Source organism: Sciurus vulgaris (assembly GCF_902686455.1).
Source record: "Sciurus vulgaris genome assembly, chromosome: 12".
Lineage (NCBI taxonomy): Eukaryota > Metazoa > Chordata > Mammalia > Rodentia > Sciuridae > Sciurus > Sciurus vulgaris.
In genome coordinates this window covers 25,377,622-25,404,861 of record NC_136473.1, presented here as the reverse complement: position 1 = coordinate 25,404,861, position 27,240 = coordinate 25,377,622, and the positions used below count along the sequence as shown (strand labels likewise).

The 27,240-nt window shown below is 37.7% G+C and overlaps 1 protein-coding gene and 1 long non-coding RNA gene across 5 annotated transcripts in view; one reads left to right on the top strand and one right to left on the bottom strand.

Annotated features, from left to right (window-relative positions):
• LOC306641285 (LIM zinc-binding domain-containing Nebulette-like) overlaps window positions 1-27,240 on the bottom strand; it is a 241,115-nt gene that overhangs the window by 23,706 nt on the left and 190,169 nt on the right. For 2 of the 4 annotated variants that reach the window (XM_079106347.1, XM_079106348.1), the window contains exons 4-6: window positions 8,411-8,518; window positions 7,047-7,128; window positions 6,881-6,956 (exon numbers count right to left, since the gene is read on the bottom strand). In XM_079106347.1, the coding sequence (XP_078962473.1) occupies window positions 6,907-6,956; window positions 7,047-7,128; window positions 8,411-8,518 (240 nt within the window). In that variant the 3' untranslated portion in view covers window positions 6,881-6,906. Of the gene's footprint in view, window positions 1-3,646; window positions 3,687-6,880; window positions 7,129-8,410; window positions 8,519-27,240 lie in introns of those variants that run through there. The other 2 variants (XR_013758105.1, XR_013758104.1) reach the window with 2 other exon arrangements.
• The window catches only part of LOC306641289, a 263,290-nt gene that overhangs the window by 66,093 nt on the left and 169,957 nt on the right, over window positions 1-27,240 (top strand). The window lies entirely within an intron of this gene.

The following is a 27,240-nucleotide window of genomic DNA, read 5'->3' as shown; positions in this document are numbered from 1 at the left end:
TCCTCAAGTATCTAGGTGAGATTTTCAGTTTTTTGTAACATTCACCATGTTTTCACAGTAGGTCCATCCCCAAAAGCCTAATAAACTCTGAGGCAAAAGATTCAGATGCTTTTTAAGTTTTAAATCTACATAATGCCCTAGAAATTAAGGTATGTTCTAAAAAGCTAGCCTTTATTCGACTTTCCTTGCGGCCCAGAATGTTTCTTTCCTACGAACTCATTCTTCCGCCCTAGCACAGGACATACCGAGTCTATATTCTGAGCTACATAATTCAACTAAGACTTGAAAAATTTAAAAACACAATTACTAATAATGTAATTTATCTTTTTTTTTTTTTTTTGGTCAATGACTATAGCTCAAAACTGCAAATAAAAAGAGATTTGAAAGGGACAATTAAGGATTGGAAATAGGATCTAGAAGAATTTTTTTTTTTTTTCCTGGCTAGGATTATTTATGTTGAAAAATAGGGGGTGGGGGGAGAACCCTAAATGTAGAAGTTTTCAAGGAAAGGCAGCAGAGGGTGGTATCTATCACCTAACTCCACTAAAGACTCTCGCTTATAATAGTAAGTTCCAATTGTATCATACCTTGGACTTTTCAAAGTACCTTCACAAAATGCATGTCATTTAATTACCTCAGTTCCCCTGTGATATGAGGAGAATATCCCTCATTCAGCCCTATTATGAACTGAATTGAGCCTTCTCCCCACAAAGAAGGTCCCATGTTGGAGCCCTAGCCACCAATGTGACTGCATTTGGAGAGAGAACCTTTAAGGACATCGCTCAGGTTAAATGAGGCCACCAGGCAGAGCTCAGATCCTACATTCCGATGCCCTTATCAATACTAGCTTTCTCCCCACCACCCCATGTGCACACACCAAGAAAAGGGCACGTGAGGACACAGAGAGGAGGTGACAGCAGCTGTGTGCAAACCAGGACACAGAGAGGAGGTGACGGCAGCTGTGTACAAACCAGGAAAAGAGCCCTCGCCAGAAACCAACGCTGCTGGACTTGGATCTGTGATGTCCAGCCTCCAGCAACATGAAAAAATAAATAGCTGTTGTTTAAGCCACACAGCCGGTGGTATTTTGTGAAGACAGCTCAAGCAGATTAATATAAGCCCTATTTTTTTAGATACTTAAGTTAGCAAAAAAAAAAAATTCCTTGGCTACATTTGAGAACAAGGCAGTTCTTGCATTTCCAATATATGAAATTCTTAGGTGACACATGAGGAAGCAATAGGCTCCCCTTTATTAAGGGAATATTGCTACAATCTTTCAATATAACGAAAGAAGTCACTGAATATTTAAGTAGCAGGAAATGAAAAATAGGCATCAAGAAGCACAAACAAGAATAACAAAATTCAAAACAATTTTCAAAAACAAAGACTCTCTTACAAAGAGGGGATTTCATGAGAAAGAATGTGCAAAATTAGTTAATATTCATTTATTCAGTTCACATTCCTGGGTGCCTGCTATATACCAAGCACTATTTTGGGCACTAACGAACTTACATTGAAAGGACAGATCAGTTCCCTACTCTACTGTGGTCCATTTCCTAGGAAAAGTTTTATTACTAGACTTGAGAAGTGACTAGAAAGTCAACCCCTTCTACAAAGAGGGGGTTGAGAAGCCCAATCAATTTATTTGTTTTCAAATTGGGCACCATGCTAGGCCATATCTTCACAAAATTCATTCTGGGGGGACAAAAACTCACAATGCTCTAATTAAAGCAGACGGTGCAGTGAGGCAGAGGCCAAGGTCCAGGAAGAAAAGGGAACCACTAAAACCAGAAAGAATGGGAGACGGGTGATGAGCTTCCAGGCAGAAGTGCAAGGTGCTCCAGGATCAGAGGGCAAGAGGGCACCCAAGCTGGATGTCTCAGCCATCATGAAACAGGTACAACCTCACATCCCTGTAAACATTTCCTTATTTTATCCTAAATGCAGTAGGGGGCCATTGACAGATTTTTGAGAAAGAATGTGGTAGAATCAGATGTGTATTTTAGGAAGAATTTGCAAGAAACCATGTGAAAAACAGCCCGGGAACAGAGACATCATGGTAGCCAGTGAGAGCAGTCAAGAGACTATTCCAGAAACCAAAGCAAGGAACGGGGACACATCCTAAATAAAGGATGCAACAAGAAAGAAAGAGCACCAAGCTGTCCATTCTTGGAGACAGAAAAAATAGACTGAAAATGACATGGATGATCTTCACCTTCACGTTCAAGAGGAAAGATATTTAGACATGTGAAAGTGAAATGCTAATGAAAACCACAATATAGACTTTGATGGTCACAATGAGTGGCACAAAGGATAGCACAAAGCACTGTAATAATCCAGAGACCAGAAAGATCCCTGGAGCTGGTATTTGTGCATCTGGGATCTGAGGGTTGGGATGTCAGTTACTAAAGTGAGAAACTGTCCTAAAAAACAGGAAGGACTCATGTGAAAGTTCAGAACAAAGCAGCCAGGCCTAAAAGGGATGGATAGTGTTGACAAGCAATGAAAGCTAGGATGGAAAATAATCTAGGAGCAATTGTGGAGGATGTTCAGAGGCAGAATGAAGGGGTTTAGGAGAGATTAGACTCGATCCTACTCAAAGTGGAGGTCAAGGATGGTTTGTTAGTGGGTCATTATTAGGGTCTTGAAAAATGAGATATGTTAGAGTTAGCTGATGATAGTGTTTAAGAAAGCACTGGAAGGAGATAAAGCCCATTAGGAGGCTACTGAAAGAACTTAGAACACAGTATAACTGAGAAGGAAAGAATGGGGGAGAAAGGACTTCACAAGAGAAGGATCTGTGGAAATCAAATCATTTGCTGCATCCTTAACCTCTTATCTTTAAGAAGTCATATGTGCTAATTCTGTGATTATGGGGCATCTTCCCCAAGCTTCCCTCCAGAAGATGCCATCATTTAGCCACAACTCTTATGTTAGCCATGCACAAGTCACTACTGATCTGGGCCATATTTGTCCCTTGAAGTGACTGTGACTAAAAACTTGATGATAAAAAAGAAGAGATCAGCTTTTGATGTGCTGCCCTACATGGAAAAATAAAGCAAAACCAGGTGGAAAGTAAACTACGAATCAGAAAGGACCAAGAGGTAATTTTTATACCTTTTTCTCATGAAAGTTTAAGTATTTCTTCTGGAAACCCTTTCTTTTCCTTAGAGAGGTTGTTCAGAGCATCTGACTGAATGCTGTATGTCAGAGTGGTCCAAAAAATAAATGAAATATTTGTCTATGTGTTAGATATGGTAAGGAAAATATAGACTATTGCTCTATAGCTTTCTTTGACATATTTGATCTCTGATTTAAAGATTATGCTCCTGGCTGATCCACTATTGCTTGGGACTGCATTGGAATTACTGGTTGAGATCAGTCAGTGGGAAGATACTGTCCATTAAAACAACGTAGAGATTCCCTCAGTGAAACTGTGAGTCTTCAAGGGCTTACATCTTAACAATTGACCTCATAATTAGTTATTTATGTTAATCAGCCCAGTTGTAACACAAATACCATTCCATTCTCTTTTCAAACTACTTAGTGTATTAGACTTGACTACTCAAAATCAGAAGCTTTCATATAAAATTTTCATTAGTTATCCAAGCTATATTTCTTGCATAAGGGAAAAATTACCAGTCTGTTGCCACATTAAATGCTTTTCTAATTTTTACGCTTCTCCCCTTTAAAAAAAAAAAAAAAAAAAAAACTTTTAATGTTTGCCAAATATAAAAAGAAAGAAAACCTCCTATGTCAGTGGTTCAGATTCATATAAGACCTAATTGCCTCCTACACGATAATTTTGCCACCCGTTTACAATTAACATGCATTTCTCATGCATGAGTTGACCCAATTACATAACAAATTTTGCCTTTGGGGATTTCTCTTGACTGCTTGTCTTCTGTCCACTGTACAACTCAATTTCACACTGTCAGCAGCCTGAACATGGTTACAGTCAGCCTCTGTCAAAATGATTTATTTAAATTACAAACAGAGACCAAATCCCTAGATAATCATCCCTAGCCTCACATGCTCACCCCTTACATTCAACCTAACTTTGAATCAAATCTTTTAATAGTCTGTAGACACTGTATTCAATTATTACATAATGTTGAGTTCTAATAATCTAATATTTCTGAAGCTAACTCATAAAATTTCAGGAAACTAAATCAGCAGTATCAATGCAAACTTATTAACAGGCACATAATTTATTTTAAATTCCAAGAAGTCAATTAAAAATCATGTGCCTGTATCAAAAAAGTTAAAAGTAATTATATTTCAAGATCAAATTACTAAAAGATTTTTTTCTATATTTTTTTTCCATAATTAAAGCCTAAAAAAGGCTTCAATCTTAGCTTTTCTTGTAAAGCAAGCAAGCATTTCTTATGAATGGATACACAGAATTGAAAGTGATAGCCAAACAGGGTATTTGTGAAACAGGATATAGAACCAAAATTACAGAGACTGAGAGGGCAAGACAAAGAATACAGAGATGATAAAAACACTATAGTCTGTCGGCTGGTGATCTAAGAAGGTACAGCCAGACACACAGCAGAGTCATGCAAAAATACTCCCTGTGTCAAGGACAAGCACCAATCCTGACAAATCAAATAATGGTCCACTTACTATTTCAGTCGGTCTGTAAAATCTATCATTTTCTCATTGGGTATTTTTTCCCCCCTTTTCACATGATATTCTTCTTCCCCTCAAAATAAATGAGAAAATAAACACCTAGTTTTTATCCACAGCACAAAGTCTGTAAAAGTCTCCTGGGGTTTGACTTTACCATTTCATATCACAATTGATCCCCAGACTGTCTCGGCTAATTGAAGTGCTGCTTATATGGGTGTGTAAACAGGCAGAAGGAAATGCATCAATAATCTCTGTCAGGCTACACTGGGTACCATGGATGCCTGGTGAGGATGCTGCTATACCACCCTGCTGCAGGCACCTCCGGTGTGCTTCTTAGAAACCTGAAGGTGGTAACCACCCAAAACTACAGAAATGCCTTTGGAATTACCCACACAGGCTAGAGCTAGACTAACAAGAGATAAAAGGTTTTATAAAAAGACCCAAGGGCATAGTATTCCTCAATTCATATTTTTATACTGTCCTTTAAGGACATTTCCTAAAACATTGCTAAAGAAAATGAAAAGACGGGGCCAGCCACGTGGCTCAATGGGAGAGCTGTGCCTAGCATGCACAAATCTGTGGGTTCAATCCCCAGCCCCACAAATAATAATAATAACAAAATAAAATGACCCATCGTAAGAACATGGAAAGATGTATGAGACGGTTTCTGAATTTAAGCTCTAGAATTTGGGAATGAGGGGGAGGAACTGGTTAGGTGATTTAGCTATGAAAATCTGTGGGACGCAGACTTTAAGTTGACACTGTCCACAAAGGCTGTCAGACTGCATTCTGGTGAAGAGATGCACTTGAAACAAAATTTGAACTTATAAATGGATCTTTAATTAAATGGTTTGACTGGATATCCAGATTTCCCATAAAAACCTGTTTCCAAGTCCAATACTCAATTTTTATAAACAACCAGTATTGAAGTTTACCTGAATAGTAATATTTTGAATAAGATAAAGGCAATCTTCTAGAACAAAATTGGAAAATAAAAGAGCATTTCTTTATTTTAGAAGCCAAGTTCTATTTCTTTCCAACCATTAAATAAATTCTAAAATCATACCTCTTCTCTTTTTCTTTCTATAGCTATTCTGGGTAACGTAGCAGAAGAATTTTAAATTGCAGGATTTAATAAATCTCCCTTGTTCAATACATCATCATTATAGGTTCCATAAGAAAGGAGGCAGGGCTAACCCACTCTCACCTCTTTTATTACACACAATTTGAAATTTATAGATGTACTTTATCCCACACCTCAGTAACATATGCAGACTGAGGGGGCATATCCCAGTGATTTCAAATCCTACACACATGAATGTGAAAGTGACTAAAAAAAAAAATTCATAACATTGACACAGACACAGGCAATCAAAAATGCCCATTCATCCATAACAGATTACCCGAAACACCTAGGAGTTGTCATTAAATTCACTGCTTCATGTCTTTATACTTTCTTTAGTCCAGGGGGGATTAATGGCAGTTTAGAACAAGCCACATAATATTTAAAGATAAAATGAACTAAAAACATATAAGAACATGAAACAAAGGGGGAAATAAAGATGGCAGACACACTTTAGTTAACCACCTAGATCAACTTGTATTGCACTTGGAGTTCTAATGAACACTCACAAATCTCACATCCCTTACGATTTTCAGGATGAGTCAGCTCTATCCCAGCATCTACGGCAGGAAGATTCTGGAGTCTTCCCAGTCTAGATACTTTCACACCTTCTTCCTCTTAGAACAGACACAATCCAGGCCACTGTCAAACCTATCTGGGTTTGAGCTGATATTGTTCAGTGGGTGTAAGTGAAAGTAGCATGAAAAATCAGACTAACCAAAGTACTACTTTTTGAATCCTGATTTCTTATAGGAAAAGATCCTTTAGTAATATGGAAAACCCAGTGAGGTAATGGAAAAAGTTTATGATGTCAGAAGCTTAGAAATGAATAATAAATTTACTACACCTCAGAATAACTGACAGTCTCCCTTTTTCAAGAGTAGGTCCCCAACAGTAATATTGTGAAATCTATGTATTTTTACTGTTACTCAAAGGTTAATAGGCCTCAAAATGACTAAAAGAAGACTGCTAAGGTTGCTATCAAGACACTACAAAAAAAAATTTTTAAAGAAGTCTAAATTATATGCTTTAAAAATTCAGCATTCTCTAAATTATAGGCTTAATCTTATTGTGGTTTCATATATAATGCTATGCATATGATAAATATAGATTAATACATACCTGGGTTACAAAGGGCTTTTGCATAATTAAGAAGGGATCTGCCAATGACCTCTGGTATTGAATAAAATGTATATGCCTGCTAATGATAAAGGATGGAAATATGATCAGTCCTTTTCTAGTTAAATATGAATATTGACTTAATTTGAATATAAATTAAAAGGCTTACCTTGGAATTCACTGTAATCTTTCCAGTAGCTGTCATGTAGATGTCTTGAGCAGAAATGTTGGATTCTTTTTGAAATAAATTTCTATGATAGTTGAAGATTTATGATATAACTTTGCTTTTTACAGCACTGCTTTTATTTTTTAAAAAAGAATTTCCAAAAATTATCAAGAGAAAGAAATGCTACTGAATGTCACTGCTGGTGGAATGTGTCTCTGATTTGCATTTTTAAAAGCAAAAGTTGATTTTTAAGGAAAGAATAAAGAGGAAGAAAAATGAGAGGAGTGATCTTCACTGTTGGTGATTGGCAGATTGTTGGAATGTGGTAGAAAAACTAAGAAACAAATGTCATGAATCCTTAAAATTCAACTCTTTCTCTTCAAAGGAAAAAGCCCTTCCTAATATAAAAAGGCCCATTTAAAGACCAAACAATGGGTAAACTTTAGGGAACATGTTTTTAAAAAAAAAAAAAAAAAAAAAAAAAACCTGTGTACTACTCTTCTTCCCACTCCCTAATACATTTTTTAGACATCAAGTATTTTGTTTTTGAACTTTGGACAAGTAAAATTTTTTCTCAAATGTGACTGTAATGCGACATGCAAAATCCATTTCTCATGAAAAGTGGTATGAGTTTCACACACTTGCTTAAGATTTTATCACACAGCTATTGATTTTCATTCATATTTCCTCTTGGATACCTAACACTGAATTAATTTTGCAGAAAAAAAAATTTGACACATTTCATATAATAATTTGGAAGAAACGATCACACATATGAATTACAAAAATTTAGAATGAGTCATTTATCCACCTTTAAAAAGCACTAAACCAACACTTTCCTGTCTCTACTATGCTATAAACTTCTGCTAGTCCCAATATTCTTTTTAAAGGAAAACATATTACCAAACAAGATGCAGCTTTCAAGTCCAAAGTAACTATATACATAAATGTTTTTTTCCAAAAATTAGATGGAATACATGAGTCAACAAATATCTAATTTAAAGTATTCAACTACACATACATGTAATTAGCAAATATGAGATTCTTCAAGATACTTAACCTGTTATATATATATTTTGCATGTTTAGCCAGAGGAAAAAATTTAACTTAATTATAAAAATCCTAATTCAGAAAGATTCAAAAGCTGAGAACCATTAAAAATATAGTAAGAAGATACTGCAGGACGACAACTGTTAGGTTCTAGATTAGGGTGAAGTCAGAGCGAAGGGATTTCACAGGTGCAGTTGTTTGGGGACTCAATTCCTCCTATACTTCAGCAGCATATACTCTTCCAAGGCACCCAGACTCACGCCACCATCCAGAAACACACTCTAGGGCTACTGCATCACTGAGCAACAAGCACCTACGTTACTGATTTGCTCCTGAGTCCTCTTCAGCCGCTGCAATTCAGGAGTGTCTGTCACGATGCTGAAGCCCCTCCCTTTGCTTTCTTCAAAATCTCTTTTGTACTTGACCTAAGAAGGCGGAGGAAAAGGAGAAAGAAATGGGAAAAAAAAAAAAAAAAAAGTAAATAGACGAAGCATAAATCCCACTCAGGACAGGCAGGAGCCCATGAAGTCGCTAGGATTGGAAGCAATGCCTGTAAACACAGCTCTCAGCAAAAGGCACCCTGAAACTCAGTGGGACATAGCCAGGTCACCTGTTTTTTGTCTCAGCAACTCGACCTACTATCTGTGCAACCTCAGACAAGTTACTTAATTATTCTGTACCTTAGTGGTCTCTTCTGTCAAATGGTGATAACAGCAGCAATATTATTGGTTGTAGGAACAGGATCAAATGACTCCATGCATTTCTGTGGCTGATGGGAACAGATTAGTACTTGGTAATAGTTATTGTGATCATCAGTATTAATAGTATTACTACTACTAAAGAGGAGACAATATGGAAGAACAAAGTTAAATCTTCTCCCAGGCCTGTCTTGTCAATGACAAAGCACTATCCTGAGCTTGAACTACCCTATGAAGAAGGGACACAAACAAAATCAACAGCTAGTCCTGAATCTAAGAAGTTTTCACTCTATCTCAAAAGGCAAAGCATATGGACACTATTACACAATGCCACACCACCAGATGTCAACCATATAAATGCATATGAAATATTTATAAAACAGGCCACATCTCAGGACTTAAAAAGTGTGTGCAGAGTGTATGCCGAGGTACCTGTGATTTTTCCAGTGTTTAGATCCACTTTCTTCCTAGTAACGACCCAGTGAGGTTGAATTTCACTGACATTTACTGGTACAGTCACTGCTTCATCCTCCTGAGTCCCATCTCCTGTTACCAGCATAACAATGCCACACCAGCTAAATATTCTGCCTGTTAATGACGGAGTTCTATCACTTTTTTCTTATTTTCTTAAGCCTAAATATCAAGAAGTATGGAAATAGATTTTGATGGTCGATAGAATTCCCATTCGACATTCAGAATTATAAGGCTCAAACTAACGCTCAAAAGTAACTCACAAAAAACAGGATCCTCTAAGTGCAGATTCTGCTTAAGTTTGAAAAGTCCATTAGGAGAGCATGGAGTTACTTTTTTGTTGAGTCACATCTGTATTTAAATACTCAATGTATAACAGTGGTCCACTTTATGCTTTGAATATAGCCCTTGCTGCTCTGCCACTGCAACTTATTTTTAAAAGGGACATGTTTTTCTTTCTCTTCCTCTCCCCTGCCCCAATCTCTCCTCCCCCTGATCTTGAGGAAAACAGGATTACCTTTCTTCCCCATCCTAGGCAAGTTATCTGTCCTTGAATACACACCCAACATAGCAATGAGGCAAACCAGATTTTGGGGATGGTACCAGAAGATCTCAGAAATGACTATCTCCCAAATTAACAAGCGAATTACAGCTCCAGACAGAGGACTGTAGCCTTTGAGTCACCTCTTTAAAAGCCCCCTGTTCCTGTTGATGGGAGAATCACAGCCTTTGAGACACAAGTCCCCTGTGCTTTTCCTTCGCTAACAAAGCCATAAACCTTTTTTTCCCTTTTCTCAAAGCCACATTCTCATCATTGGCTTGGCATCAGGGACAAAGGACCAAGCTTTCCATAACTAAAGTACTAAAACCCTTACTTTAGTCCCATATATTGAAGGTCCCATAAATTGCAATATTTTTATTCCAGAAAAAATGCTGAGTGAGTTTAGCCTTCTAACCCTCCATCTCCCAGTCACATGTGAAGACACAAACACTGGCACTTTCTTTCTCAGAGTTTTATGCCGAACTAAGCAGAGAAGCCATTTAGGTTGACTGGTAATAAGCACCAGCATGCAGAGTCATAAAATAATAAAAGACAGATGACCAGGTGTGCTGGCAGTGTCAGGGGACAGACAGATGCAGACAGTGGGGACACGAGGTCAAGGGAACAATTCCACAACATGGGTCTACTGTGCTGACCCCCACATGCTTTCTTTTCCAAGAAGCAATTTACCTGCAGCCCTTCCTGGCCTCACCGTGCTGTCAGTCAAAAGTCAAGAGGTGGACCTGGGTAGGACTCTGTGGAAAATCCTCTGGGATCCCCAATAAAACTTAAGTGCAGAAGAGGCACATTGTCCCTCTCCTGTTGGAGAGGTACCACTCTCTCCCTGGAAAATGTCCCCTTCCCCTTTTCCTGTACCTTCAATGAACTCATTCCTATTACTCTGAGCGACATGTCTGAAATCTTTCTGACTTGATTGCAAGAATCGGGGTTTGAAGAGGCAGGTCTTCTCCATTGCCTCAGTTTCTCAGAAGGCCCCAGCTCCGTAATGGCAACAGACAAGGAGACGTAACAAAAGTCTATCAGCCAAACCCTAACATCCCTAACACCAGTTACAGAGAAAGCACCATCATGTATTTTTTTTATGTTTCAGCTTTTTAAATAGTAATGTGCAAAGAGAGAAGAAAAAAAGAAAATCATTCAATTCTAGAATCACAAGTTGGAGCAGACTAGCATTTAGCAATCCTTGCCACATTCACGAGACACATGAGGATCCTTTGATTTGGGCTTGCTTAGATAAGTGACTGACTAGCTTTGAAAAGTGTCAAATGATTTCTATAAATGGCTCGCGGCATTCTGAAAGATATTTATTCTTTTTCAATAGTGTGGTACACGACACCTCATATGCTCAGTCCCAACCCCCAGCATTTCTTTATTTCGTGGGGTAGGAGCCTTGAAGTCATTAGTCAACTATCTTTTCCATACTTCACCCACCAAAGGGTGGAAATTCATACTTAGGAAATGGGAAATAGCTTCACTTGGCTGGAACTTCTGGTAGACAAGAGGGGTTTGGGGGAGAGTGGGTAAAGATCAAGAATTCAGCTAAGACTCATGGCTCTAAATAGATTTTGAAAGAAATAGCTAGCCATGTTGCTTTTAGAAATTAACTTACTTAACATTAACAGAGCAAATATTTATTAAGCCTTATATAAGCCTCCCTTAGAATTCCCACTTCTTAGGCCAGCAAAAAATACCATTGCTTCCCCTGTGCTCAGCATTGGATATAAAATTATCATCGCTGGTCTCTTTGAAAGTGGTTCACACTGATTCCATGAACAATAATAGCAGTCTTCTAGGAAAGCCATTCTCTGGAATCTCCCCCTCAAATGTTCCCTGATTCCATCTTTTTGCCTTTAAAAACTATCTATTGAGTACTTACTATATGTCAAGTGCTGTTCCATGGATGGGGACCCTGCAGCAAAGAAAGCAGTCTACACTCACTGCCCTCAAGGAACTTTTGTTACAGCATGAGAAATGGAAAGACACAAGATCCAACGAGGGCACACGGGTGAAAAGTGCTAGAAAAACATAATGCGAGACAGTAGGATGCACGGTGTGACGAAAACTGGCCTTGTAGTATGGCCAGAAAAGGCCCCAGAGAGAGGGTGACATCTCAGCAATCCTGATAGTGTGGTGGGGGAGGCACACACATCTTCAGAGAGAGTTTTCAAGGTGTGGGAAAGCTCCAAAGCCCCAAAGCCCCAAAGCCTTTGGGAATGGCAGAGGGAACCTGGCTGGGGCTGGAGCCCAAGCAGGGGGAAGAGGTGGGCAGGGAGCACAGGGGAGGTAACGCTCTGCCCTGAGGACACTGGCTTTTTTTTTTTTTTTTTTTTCCTTAAGACATGAAGCCATCAGAGAAGTATCAGCAGTTGCTGACTTGAGATTTGACAGGCTCCCCTGGCTGCTCTCTGCAAGCCCGCTGTGGGAACACTATGAAGCCAGGAGACCCAGAGGAACAGGCAATGTTGGGTCTTCTTCCTCAGCCATCCTCTGTCATAAGACAGTCCTGGGACCACAGAAAACAGCAAGAGTTCTTGGGCTCATCCTCAAGATCCTGACTTCCCAAGGACACTCCTGTCAGAACAGGGCAGGAAGAACACAGAAGGAATCATAGAAGGAGAGAGGACAGACCTAAGAGGCCAACCTGAGTTCAGAGAGCATGCTTGTTATGGTTGGATGTGAGGTGTCCCCAAAAGCTCTGGTTAACAGGAATGTTCAGAGGTAAAGTGACTGGATTGTGAGAGCTGTACCCTCATCAGTCCAACCTGGTGGGAATGGACTAAATGTAGGCAGGTGGGGCATGGTTGGAGGAGGTGGGTCACCAGGGGCATGCCCTGGGAGGCTGCATCTTCCCTGCAGCCCCTTCCCTCTCTCCCTCTCTGCTTCCTGACCCCACCATGAGCTGAGCAGCTTCCCTTCATAAGGCCCTTCCCCCTTATCATGCTGCCTCACCTTGGGCCCAGAGAAATAGAATCAGCTATCTATGGACAGAGACTTCAAACTGGGGACCCCAAATAAATTTTCCATCATCTTAAGTTGTTCTTGTCAGATATTTTTGTCATAGCAACGAAAAGCTAATAAACCTGGGAACTAATGCAATCTTATTTTCCCAGTCTTATCCCTTCAGGGCTGAATAAAGGCACTTGTGAAAATGTACTCTTAAAGTCAAATGCAAGAACTTCACACGATAGACAATTCCATTCGCCATGTTTATCTTCGAAAGTAAGTTAAAGTGTATTTATTTCAAATATTGGATGCTGTATAATATTGACATTCTTGGTGTGTGTTGAAATTCTATGTGCATATGTGTGTGTGTGTATGTGTGTGTGAATGTATGTGCTCATGGACAAGTGCATGTAGGTACATATACATGCATGTACACCAAACAAAAATCATGAGTGGAAGAACAAAGATATAGCAATCAGGAATTCAGCTGATATTTTCAGTAAGCTAAGTCGATCTATCCGGTGGATATCCATTTCCAGAAAGTTAAATCAGCCACTCTATGTTTCTTTATCTGTTTTTTAAAATACCTTTTAGTTGTTAATAGATCTCTTATTTTATTTAATTTATTTATTTATTTATATGTGGTGCTGAAGCTCAAACCCAGGGCCTCACACATGCTAGGCAAGTGCTCAACCACTGAGCCACAACTCCAGCCCCCTGTTTCTTTATCTCAATGAAACTGTTTAATTACATCAGCAAACAAGGACTTGAAGCAAAAAGGCAGGAAAAATAAAAACAGAGTATGAAAGGGTGTTGGAAAAGGAATTCCAAACATGGATGAATGAGGAGTAGAAGTTCAAGGGGATTCATGGAGTGGATCACAATGGGCCAAAGCAGTAAGTACCCAGGGGCAGAAGGGTAAGCAGTGGAGGAGCATTTAGCCACACAGCAGATTTCTGGAATGTGTTTAATGGAAGCTTAAAATCTGCAGGCACATTTATTACTGATTTGTGTTATTCTGCTTTTATTTCATACATTTCTGATATAGTGAAATCAATGACCAATTTCATTATCTCCCATGACATGATAGATACTGCACATTATTTTTCAAGGGGCAATTGTGAGGGTCACAGTATTTTAAAACTACATGCAAAACTCTTAGTGTGATCTGTAAAATTTAGAGCTCAATTACATACTATCTTGTATAGTTCACTAAATTCTGATACTAGGGAATGTGGACCATATGTTTCTTTGTATCTCACCACGTTTTGATAGGTTCTAAGCATACATTAAAGTTTTAATAACAATTTCATGATTGATTACTATCCAGTTTGGTATTTTTAAAGTCTAAAATGCAGAAAATTGGTTAATCTCACAATGCTAGATGAGAATTAAATGCTACAAAGGAAAATCTGATTAAGGACTTTTTTTTTTAAAGGTGAAGCTAATTTTAACAAATGTTAAGTCAAGGAAATGAGCTCAAAAGTAAATTTGCTTTTTTCTAAATTAATCTCATAATTCGTAAATTTGTGGTTAATTAAATAAAATTAAAATTATAATTACCTTTTAAACATAATTAAAAAGCATTAAAAATAATCTCCATAGATTTCTAAGCCTTAAATTAGCCTTCCATTACATTCACAGAGGTAACCAGTGATATTTACAAATTTGTCAGGTTTTCATGTATATTCACAACCCAATTTTATCAGATTTGAGGTTCTTTCACTTAAAAAAATTAGTGAAACCTACATTTTATTCTAAACAAATATTCTAAATACCAAGTAAAGCATATTTTAATTAATTTCTCAATTAGCTAAGATAATTGAAAATCACATGTAAGACACTCAAGTGTAACTTAGTGGTTAACAGCACAGACTCGGGAATCAGACAAATTCACCTTGAGGCCTGGTTTTACCACTTATGAGCTTTGTGACTGTAGGTAAGTTACTTAAAATCTTCTTGAGCTTCAGTTTCCTCAAGTACAAAATAAGCATAAATGCAATGCAACATTGATAGCCTTTTGTGAAAATTAAATGAGATGAGGGTAATAATGCCTGACATTTATTAAGTGTCTACTAGGTTCCAGGCCCTATACTGAGTTCTTTACATATTATGGAGCAGAGCCAGGGTGGGAAGCCCAGCAGGTGATGTGTAAGAAGTGCTCAGCACTTCACTACCATAGGCGTGTATTTCCTTAGTCATGGTACCCAAATACCCAGAGCACATGCCTCTAGCCCAAGCAGGCACCATGCCATCTGTAGTTGGAAGCTCCTTTGGTCTTCTTTGAATTAAATTAGAATATAAGTAAATACAGAAAATAAAAATGTAAATTTGCTTTACAAATAATATCTTCACATAAATCCTGCCAGGTATGCATTATGGCCCATCTTATAGATAAAGAAAGTTTGAGGAACTAATGAGGGGCACCCATTCTGGAAACTTCCTAGACATTATCTTTCAATTTATCTGACAATGCAAAAAGTGCCAAAGTGAAAAATATCAAAGTGAATAAAGATATAAATAGTGCCTTGTAAATAAGCAGAGAAGAGAGTGGAACCAAATAAATATTTCTTAGTAGAGGATATCCAAAGACTGGTGAATCTTAAATTTTTAACTAATTCATTATTTGTAATGGATCCTGTGGTGCTATGAAAATAATTACCCAAAGTAAAAATTAACACAAACTATACTTCATCAAAAATGTTCAGATCATTTTTTAAGGCAATAGTTGTGTAAATTTTCAATTAATGAAGATCAGGCTGGGGGAAACATTGCCAAAATTGCAATACTGATGAAAATATTGATTCAAAGCAAAAAAATAATAATAATACCTACATTAATAAAGAAAATTGGCACCTACATTATAGGATTTAATTCATATTTTTTGCCAAGAATGTCACAAATAGAATTTAATAATTCAGACAATCTATGAATTGTGACTCCTGAACACATGTTCTCTTAACCATTAATCCTTTAGAGAAAGCTACTCTCACATCTTAGTACATGAGTATGGCTTTTAAATATAAATAGCTTAATTCATTGACAGACTAGAATTTATTAAAATTATTTGAACCAGAAGTATTATGTAAGGTTAAATTAAAGACGGAAAAAGAAATTGCAACAGGGAACATTCCTATGTGCATATTTTGAATTATAGAGTATTAGGAAATGGAGAGTTTCCAGGTAGGAAACAACTAATTAGGAAATTAATAATTCAGGGAAAAAAGCTACATCTCAACTATGAAGAAAAGAAATAAGGATAAACCAGCACTGTACACAAACAGAGCTAAACTAACACAAAACAGTCACAAAAATGAAAATAACCTGTCCTTAATCTCCAAGTGTCATAGCAGATGAAAGTGACAGACGATTCTTCAATTTTCTTACATATGCTTGCTCCTTAACAGATTGATAATGTCATTAAAACTGTCCCTAACAGCCCTCCCACACCTGCGATGGCATTATCCAGGCAAACACCGACTGTTTTTCTGTAAGAAAACACATCTCTTCCACTTCTACAAAACTGAAGGGGAAAAAAAATCCATAACACAACAAAAATGAAAAAGAAAGGCAAATATAAATATAAATATATAATTAATGTGCATACAAACAATACTAAAATAGCTTCTATGATTGATAGCATTCACCACACACAAAAACCCATGGATCTCAGCAAGTCATTTTAATCAAGGAATTGAAATGATTATTTCCATAACACCAAATTTCATCTAAAATATAAGACTCCTAGAATTTTCTACAGGTTATTAAAAAAATCTATGTTACAACTAGAAATAAAGTACTAATTCAGGTCTTCCACAGGAGAGAAAAACTATTAAAATAAATATAATAGAAGTGTTGAAGAATCAGGTGAGGAATTATGGCTTCTCGGGTTTCTTAGCTAACAACGAGAGCTTCATATTGATTATAATGTCAGTTTTAAGAAGATGCTAGCACATCTCTTCCATGCTATGTTATAGCAGTTATGATTTACTGAAGACCTAAAGGTATCAGACATTGTACAAAATACTTGACAAACTTTCTTGCTTAATCTTCAAAATCACTCTTATTAGAAGAGATATTTGACCATTTTTTACATTGAGAAATGTAGGGGAAATCTATTGTTGGGTCCACCACAGACCTCCCTCTGTGCCTCCCTTGATCTATCTAACCTTTCTCAAGAGGCACAATTTTCTTACATGACCCACTTCCTTAACCATCATGGATTGGCCCAGAGGTAGTCTTCTGGCCTGAAGTAGTTCAAGTCAAGATGTCTCAGAGACTTGGGGATTGAGACCTAAAATGTAGAGTGAGTCTCTCCCTCTGGAAACTGAAAGTCTAAGATTTAAGACTTTGGAATGATCAACAGCCATTGCTTGCCACCACTAGAACCCAGAGGGGCAGATGCAGCTTATCTACCAAAAAGAGAGTTCAGGCCTGGTGACAATTAAATCCTGGTGTCAACTAGCAGGCACATTCTTGCCCTTGGATTTTGTATCCAAGTATCCTCAAAATGAATTATCATTTCGTTTGAGTTAATGCTGGGTTTTCTATCACTTACAGCTGAGAATTCCAACTAATACAGGGAACAGAGGCCCACAGGCTATAATTCAAACCCAGATCTGCTGTCCTTACATTCTTTTCTTTCCCAACCTATCCTGCTTCAAGATGCCAATTCAATCATCTTGAAAATGTCCAAGATTGTCACTTACATTGAACCCTAGTTTTAATGAAAATATACCCTTATTTCTTTAAAAAGACTAAATTTTAAATAGCAGCGTACCCAAGAGCATAAATAGTTTTTAATGTTCTTATATGTCACAAACATCAGTCATTACTGAATCTTTAATGGTTACACATACTACTAATGAGATGCTCAGTCGGTGTGCATCAAATGAGTTAGTAACTAAGGTAATGACTTCAAAATGAAACTTAAAAATAATTGCAATCTTAAAGCACTAACTTCAAAAAGTGTATAGATTAATTCAATAGTTTTACTTTTAAATAAACTGATTTTCAAAAGAAAAAATTAGTAAATAATTCAAGAAAATCCCCAATATTTAACCACTAATGTCATAACTAGAAAAGCTATTGCATAATATATTGGTTAATACACTATGTTAAGTGCCAAGTTGTATGATTCAGCATAAGTTCCTGGTGTTACAGGTGCAATTATATTCTTCTCTTGCTGACCAAAAATGAACCCTTCATCAAAGGATACTAACAGGGTCCAGATGAATCAATTTCTGAGTCAGTTTCCCAAAAGGATTTAGAGCCTTTCTTTTTCTTCCAGAATAAACGTCTCAAGAGGTGATTTTATTTTTCTTGGTAATACAGATTTCATAATTAAAAGAGAAAGAAGGAAAAAAAATTGAGACTCTGTAGATGGTGGATGTGGGAGAGAGGGGCCAGTCTGAGGTTGACATGGTGCTTCTACCTCTCTTACTGATCCTGTACCTAAGCCCATGTACAGCTCACTCAGACATCTCGACATCCAGGAGAACACAGCTATTTGAGAAACAGGAGTAAGTTGGCATTGCCAATGAGCCAGGTGGTCCCACTGTTTGGAAACCATCTGGTCTGAGTTTTCTCTTTGTCAGCACCATCAATACATCAGTAGCAGAAGCTATTATGAGGATTGTGTGTGTTTCAGTTCTTTAAATAAACTCAAACAAAGCTACCCTGAATGTAAATTTGTTATTTCTTTGAATTGTGCCTTCAGATTATAGTGAAACCCGTATCAAGACAAGTTACACTCAAAAACTTACATCCGTTACTTAACTACACAAAATGCAGTGCCCACCACTAGAGGTACCCCTCTGACTCCAGCAGCATCTGGTGGTCACATGAACCTTTTTTAGTGGGGTCACTACTGTCTAGACCGTCACCAGCAAAATGAGGAACTTTCTGCTAAGATATCTGCCAGAGCTAATCTATATATTCAGTGTAGGCTATAAAGAGACTTAGATATTGGGAAAGCTCAGAGGTGCTATTTAATCACTTCAGGACAAAAAAAGGGGTAAGGGGTGCTCTAAGAAACTTAGACCTAATCAATCAGAGGCCCTACTGACTCCTCGTCCAATGGACAGCATGACAAGCCATGGAGTGATACTCATCAGGTCACTGCCTGGGCAAAAACACAGGACGCCAAATATGTGTCACAAAGCCCCAGGCCCCAGCCTGTACCTAAAATCAAGGAGCAGAGCTTACCAAACATACGAGGCTCTCTGTAAGACACACACGTGAACAGACACTGGCATTAATAAACCTCGTCCCTTAAGACCTTAATCTTGGCTTCAGTCAAAGATAAAGTTTCCAGGCCCAGATGCTTTTATCAGAATACGCAGTGTCAAACCTTCCTAAATGCCAGCATCTCCCCTCCAAAGGCAGGCCTCCATTCCCCTGCCCTTTAGATAGAAGCGGGAAGTCACCATGTCACATTCACTTAAGAAGGGACAAATTAAAGAGGTTAAAGTAGTGACCTAAAGTTAAAAGAGAAAGAAAGTGAGGCTGTAAGAGATTTTACTTTCTTCTCCCAGCAGGTCATCCCTGCCGCCCCCTCCCCTGGCACCAATGTTTGACTTGTCAAAATTGCTTTGCTTCATCTGTACCTGACATCTAAATCATTTGACAGGCACATAACCTTATCAAATTTCTAGTTATAGTACAAATAGAGGTAACAAACCATATCCACGGAAATGGATAACAGCTCACACAAAGACCTGGGCCCGCAGGAGAGGGGGAGCCACTCCAGGCCTGCTGGCCTGCGAGCCCACAGGAAAGGGAGGAGGTCCAGGCAACATAAAAGGCTCATTCCACCAAATCCAATCGGTGCTCCCATTCTTCTGCCTGAGATCAAATCAACCAAAAGGCTCCACACTGGGGGTGAAAAAAATTGTGAAATCAGTGGTGTTTGTCTGCTCCAGCTAGCATTTAAACTTAAAAGGCAAACGTAACAAAGGCACCAGAATGGAACCTTTCGAAGTTCTCTGCCAACTACAGTCTACGCTAATACATGAAGTCCGGTTATGAAGTACCATTTCCTAATCCAATACAGGGGTGCAAGGAAAAAAAACCATCCTCAGTTTTATGTGTAGTTCATACTGAAATGCCCTGCTCATCTCTAGTGTTTGCTCAGGAATAAGTAAGAAAAAGGGCGTTTGCCAAAAAAGAATGTTTCACAAAAAAAAAAATGAAATATGGTATGAAACCTAAGTCTGTTTTTCTTCAGTTTAAATGCTTCAAGCTTCCAACACAACCAGAAAGAGAAATGCAGAAGAAAATTAGGAAAAGAAAGGGCAGACTCGAAATTAGATTTCAGTTTGTCGTACCATAAATATCCACTTCTCTGACACTCCCCCAGCTTGGGACCTTTGAATCCCAGTCCCGAGAAAGGCTCCTCCAGGCTTAAATACTCTGAGAACACCACATCCTTTTAGTTTTCTAAATGAAGACAGATCAGTAAAATCCCAAAGAATATACAACTTGTTAGTATGAGGTTACTGGTCAGCACATCTATTCTCTTTGTGGGATGAAGACTCCCTTCCTACTATCATTATGAATTCTATTGCATGTCACAATAAACAAGATTTTTAAATGATTCTTTTATAAGGTAGAAAACAAAATATCTTGTGTATTACAGTCAGCATTTGTCATTCCTTAAGCACCCAGTATCCATCACTCCTTCTTTTTGGAACTGATTCCTTTCTTTTGTAAACTGGGCTCTCCTCAACTCTTGCCTATGGAAAATAACAGAACTTGGAAGTGGCCAGAGTACTGCCTCCTCACCTCAGTGATTCGGTCAGGCAGGGACATAACATCCAATCAGGGCCAGAGAGATCCAGTGACTCTGTTACTGGGGGCCTCTGCGCCACCGGTCTGTGTCACCTTGTAAACAGGTGAAGGAAGCCAACCTGAAAATGGGACCACCCCAGCAGACACGGAATTGATCAGTGGAGAGAAACTGGGCCCTGGTGACATCCTCTGAGCCCCTCTTGGCAGCCCATCCTGAAGCCAGTCTTACCCCGGACTCCCCAGACACCTGAGCCAACAACTCTAATGCTAGCCTGAATTGAGATTTCTGGCACGAACAACAAAAATAGTCCTGATGTGCTCATCTACATTTTGTTTGCATATAAAATATCTAAATGGGCTTTAGAGTCTTCCAGATTACTTTCCTCTCAGTATCATACCTTCCATCTGCTGGGCTAAGATAACACAGCTGTTTGTGATCAAAGCTCAATTACCCAAACTAACAGAAAAGTAGTTCAGATAATCCTTAACAGTGGATACTGGAAAAGTATTTGCATACAGCTTGAGAATGTACCCTCTACTTACAAAAAAAAAAAAAAAAAAAAAAAAATTCATGAAATGCTGTTTAAACAATTTTAACAAATACTTAGATGGGAATTCCCTACAAACTATTGCACAGAAGTAAAATTAAATGAATTGATACATAGATAATAGGTAACAGATATATAAACTACTAGTATCAGAGCCTGCACAAATTGATGCAAAGTAGCAATTTTAGCAAGGGTGTCTTGTCTTTTTCTTTTTTGTAGATGTAAATTTAGTTTTCCAGAATTTGCTGGGTGTCATTATTTGACCTCATTATTATATGAGTGATAACCATACTTATTAAGCATAATAAATGGCAATACCACCAGAATGTCACTTTAAAACAATTTCCAGAAGAGAGGATCATTTCCTAAGATTGGAAACAAGATAACTGTGATTTAACTGTGTCTACCCACCAATTTCAGATTTCTGTTGAAAGATATTTTCTCCATTGTGCCAAATTCCTAACAGGATCTGACAAGTGTCTCATTTATACCTTTTCATCGCTTAGCACAACGTAAGTATTCAAAAGTTACTATCCTCTTCTCTGCAAAAAACCTTTCCTCACTAATATTGTTTTTCTCTCACCAATTTGATATTTTATATTTCAACTATATTTGTGTTTCGAAATATCCACTAAAAGGGAAAATTGGTGAATTTGGACATTGGGGCAATCATCTCTTAACAATGCCATGTTTTACATGGATTTGGCAGATGGATAATAAACTTAGTCTTAAAATGGATCACAGTAAGACCTAGGAACACTCATTTGATGTTTTGACTATAAGCTAATTTCAATAAATAAAATGATAATATCGGAAGCTGGTATCATAGGGTGGGCAAAGACCCTGCTCTGTGACAACAGGGGCAGGGAGTAGATGATCTGATGGGAAAAAAAAAAAAAAAATTTCTCGATTCCAAACTTGGAACTGGCCCGAACATTCAGTGGCAAGACCCTAGTGGCTTCTCTGAGAAGCAAATCTCTTCACTTAGAAGGTGAGAAAATTAAATTAGTTAATCTCTATAGGTCTCACAGAATGCTAAGGCATTATGATTTGTTCTATAAAATTGTCTAGAGACCTATTTATAAAATATCTAGAGAAAGATGGTGAGAACTTTTATCCTGAGGCAGCTTATAATAATCATCAAATAAACATAAAATCAGTAAGCTAACACAAAAGTACGCACTGAACTCCAACTATGGCTTGATTTATTTTAAAATTATTTTTTAAAATCATCATTGGAATTAAAAGCAGTTTTCTGATTAACCATAACAGTGAACATGGAAATCCTCTGCCCTTAATCATTCCAGTTCTCTACAGCAATAAAATTACCAGTCATTCTCAAATTGCAAAGAGTTGTGTCCAAAATATTTTTTCATAGGTATTCTTAGGCACCCAGTGATAATTTTTGCAGTGTAATTGTGTGTGGGGCAGAGAACATTTAAAGTAATTGGCCTGTCCAGGGACACAACCCAAACTTGGCCTCATTAATATAATGGCCAAGCCAACTAAGCCGCCCAACCACAAACTAATGAGACATATCCACTTACCTAGAGCATGATAGACTCCAGAGAAAAGCTACATGTGATACACACAACAAGGTGGAAATGCCTAAGCATATCACGCACTAAGAAACACTGGTTTCTTACAGTCGACGCTGAGTTATACCTTAATCAAGTCCTATTTTAAATGCCTCAGGGAGCTGGGATTTAAAATTCTTCTACAGCAATTACTTTCTCAAAGAGAAAGTCATTACTCTAATTTATCTATTTTGTAAATCCACATAGTTTATCAAAAGGTAAAAATATTAAACAGCTCACTCAATAATTAATTTTAAATCAAAACCCATAAAGAGAGGAAAAGAGCACTTTCTAATAATGAAGTTTTCCAGGCAAGCATCCAAAACTCCAACAGAAAGTTTAGTTGTTTTTTTTTTTTAAAGAAACTCTTCAAACTTCTAAAAATTAAGATTATATTAAAAACAGGTACACAAAGAACACATAGTAAAAATTTAATATCAAGTTTGTGTAAGCTACATTGATTTCCATCCTCATTTTAAACTAAACTACCATAATATTATTTCAACCTAATAACAAATTTGTTTCCATGCTATCTGAAGAATGTAGTTGTCAGTTTCTTTGACAATGTCCAGGGAACAAAACTAAATAATTTAGTGGACTGGAATGTTGATTTTCACGTAGAACAAGATAAAATATTGAACAAAAACTATGATTTCTAGAGAGAAGCAAACTGCTAAAAAAAAGTTTCCATTTGACACAAGAAGAGTATTCTTGTTTCATCAGGTTTTGACAATGAAAGATCCTTACCCTGCAAAAACCTGAACTTAACTTTTTTTTTAAAGCTACAAAGGAGAAGAATTGGTGGCATTCAATAAGCTGGGGTCACTTTTTCATCCTAGAGTTGTCTTGGTTTTGTGTTGCTATCGCAAATACCTGAGGCAGAGTGGGTTTATTTAGCCCACAGTTTGGAGGTCCAAGAGCCAATTCTAGCTGGGCTCTGATGAAGGCCTTCTGGCAATGTCACAACATGGCAGACAACATCATGGCAGGAGTACAGGCAAGAGGAAGCAGTGAGCAGTGCTTACAGAAATGAGTCAAGGGAGGTACCAGGCTCCCTTATAACAACCCATTCTCACAGGAACTAATCCCATCTACAAGATCAGCATTAATCTCTTCCAAGGGAAGTGGCCCCATGACCTAACCACCCTCCCCAAGGACCCACGCCTTAAAGGCTCCACCAGCTCAATACCAACACAGTGGGGACCAAGTTTATGGAACATAAACCTTTGGGAGACACACTGAAACCATATCCCGACATAACAATGGTACAAAAGGAGCCCTAGGAAATCTTTCCCATTCATTCCTAAGCACTTGCTCAACACAGCCCTTCTTTACCATGCCAAAATTAGCCTTGGTTTTTATGCACTGAAAAAAAGAAGAAGCCCCACATTTCCAAAATGCCTTCATTCTCAAATGGATCCTGGCAACTCCATCTCCACAGGCAAGGAAGCCTCCTATACCTACCGACAAAGTATTTTGTTCAAAAAGTATATTTTTTAAAAATCAGAATCTATAATACTCTAATGAGATTGTCTCCCACATGAAATACCAAAGCATGACTCAACTTTATTATCATGAAACCTCATCTAAGTTGTTCATTAAATACCAGGATAACCAGCAACATTTCTCCTTGACTCCTGCTCATTTCAGTTATTCAGAAATGTCCATAAGTAATGAAAAAAGTCTTCTGTCCTAGTTGACAATAAAAAATTTTAAAACACCATCTCCCAAACACATTCCACAATCTACAAATACTCATCTAAGCTGAATGTAGAGTATGTGGGATAGGAAGCAGCGCTGAATAAAAAGGGATGTGTACCAGGTCCCAGCAGCTCCAGAGGCAGAGCAGGAGGATCAAAAGTTCAAAGGCAACCTCAGCAAAAGTGAGGTGCCAAATAACTCAGTGAGACACTGTTCCTAAATAAAATACAAAATAGGACTAGGGATGTGGCTCAGTGGTAGAGTGTCCCTGAGTTCAATCCCCGGTATCCAAAAATAAATTAAAAAATAAATATTTTTAAAAAGGTATGTATGAGCTGTGTTTGAAAAGATGTTTAAACAAGGCATATATCCATATTTAAAAGAACCTAAAGGAAAATTGAAACATGGATGCACTAGATTCTTAGAAGATGGACCCCTGATAATTTCAGACTTTTATTTCCACTATTGCTATTTTTAAATTAGCTATGCAAAAATAAAAAGTTTAAATATGCATCCCTTCAGGTCAAGTGTATTTACATATTCTACATCTGTTGATATTACAAGCATGGAGAATGAACCTTATATAGGGAAATGAACAGCATCAAGTAGTCCTATTACTAAATGAGGGATCCTTATTGGAGGCAGTGATACATGGTAGTTCACTGTCCCTCTGAAAAGTTCTAATACCTGTGTAGCTCTGTGCATATTTGTGATTATTCCAAATAACGACAATATAACCGCATAACTTTTATTTCACCGTGGAAAGGGGATATTCAGAAAAAAAAAAAAAAGCTTCATCATTTACACACACACACACCGTGGAAAGGGGATATTCAGAAAAAAAAAAAAAGCTTCATCATTTACACACACACACACACACACACACACACACACTTTTACTAGCCCTCTGGCTGCTCTCTGGTTCAAATAAACTGTCCTGGCACCTAGCTAAGGACAACTCCTCCACTGTGCGCCAAGTCCAATGCCTCCTTGAAGCGGCTCAATAAAGCACTGCACACCAAACATTACCCCTTTCTTCCATTATCAAATTGCCCCCCTCTACTGGGTCCTTGCCATTTGCCTATGAGCTTACTATGGCTCCAAAAACACTGTCTTTCTGTTGTTCTTTACAGCAAAAACTATTCAAATCATTGTCTAAATTTATAGCTCTGACTTCTTACTTACTTGATGATCACATTCCAAGCAGACTTCTGTCCAACCACACCATGGAAACCACTCTTGGCAAAGCCACCAGTGAACTCCATGTTGCTAAATCCAGTGGCAATTCTCAGTCATCAACTTCATGGAAGCATTTTAACAAAGACAACCTTATCCCCCTTAAATCACTTCCTTCACTTGACTGCATCCCAGAACCTAGAGACATGCCTGGGGCACATTAGGTACTCAATAAATATTTTCTGAATGAATAAATAAAATTGTCTGTTTAAATTTAGACTGCTCAGATATTTCATACTAAATATTCTCTGTATGAAATTACAGCAAATGCTTTAAGAATTTAGGCTGCCAGAATCTAGTTTATCTCTTATTTAAATAAATGGCCAATTTTCTAAAGTGGTGCCTTTAATACAAATGAACAGAAGATTTGCAGTCTCCGGAAGTGTGTGCATAATAAGTACTCATCTCTTGAGGCAGTCAAAATCTTCTCAAAAGCACTATTTCTCCCAACTTTCCTAGGTTAAAAAGGAATAATCGGCTTTACTTGGGAGGAAGGTTTTTGTTTTTGTAGAAGAGATTTCCAAAGATGATCATTCAAAATATGTTTTAGTCTTAATTAGCAGCATGTGAAAACCAAAATAAATGAGAATATATACCATCCTTCATGAACTTAAAAACGCAAAAAGCATGTCAGTTCTTCCTCATAAATTGATGTATGAACTCAATGTAACTCCATACAAAATCCCATCAGATTGATGTTTAGAATTGGGCAATTTACCTGGAAGAACACAGAACCAAAGGAAGTAATAAACCCCTAAAGTATGAGAAGACAGAAGAGAGACAACTGCTGACTGTCTGCCTAGCCAGATTATGATACAGCCCTTGTGAAGGACTTGCAAAGGGACAGATAATCTGATCAAGAGAACAAAAGAAAAATCCCAGTACTGGAACTATACTTACACAGACACTTGTGCATGACCATTACATCTGAGGGAATTCCCTTCCATGAAGGATCACCTGCTCAGCAGACATTTGGTCAATCCTGTAGAGCAAATGTCCTTAACCTAAGGGCTACAGTCTTGATGGTGGACTTGTGAAAAAGAATTTCACAATTTGTGAATTTAGATACTAAAAAAAGGACATCTTGTTTTGGCTCACTTCTAATTGAACTTCAGCACTTCTCCCAAGTATTGATAAAGTATTAACAGAGCCTATGCCCTTAACATTGATAAACATCGGGAGGTAACTTTTGATTACATTACAGTTGTTAAAGATATCTGTTTTGGTTTGTGGTGCTAAGGAATCAGACCCAGGGCCCCACAAAAGCTAAGCGTGAGTTCTTGAAGTTCTGCCACTGAGCTGCATCCCCAGCCCCATCAATGATTTCTTGAAGTATCCATTATATTTATCATTACTTTGAAAATAAAAACTCATACATTATTCTTTTATACATTCATTTTTTAATTCAATAATTATATCTTAATATATTGTATTTCCACATGATCCACTGTATTTTATGCAATTAAAGACATTAAAAAAAAAAAGAGCCAAAAAACTTCATCAAACTTCCAAAAGGGTCCCTGACATACCAAAAGTTAAAATCCTCTGCTTTGGTATGAAACAACACTCAATATGTAGCCTGAATGTTTATGTCCTACCAAAATTCATGTTACAGCCTAA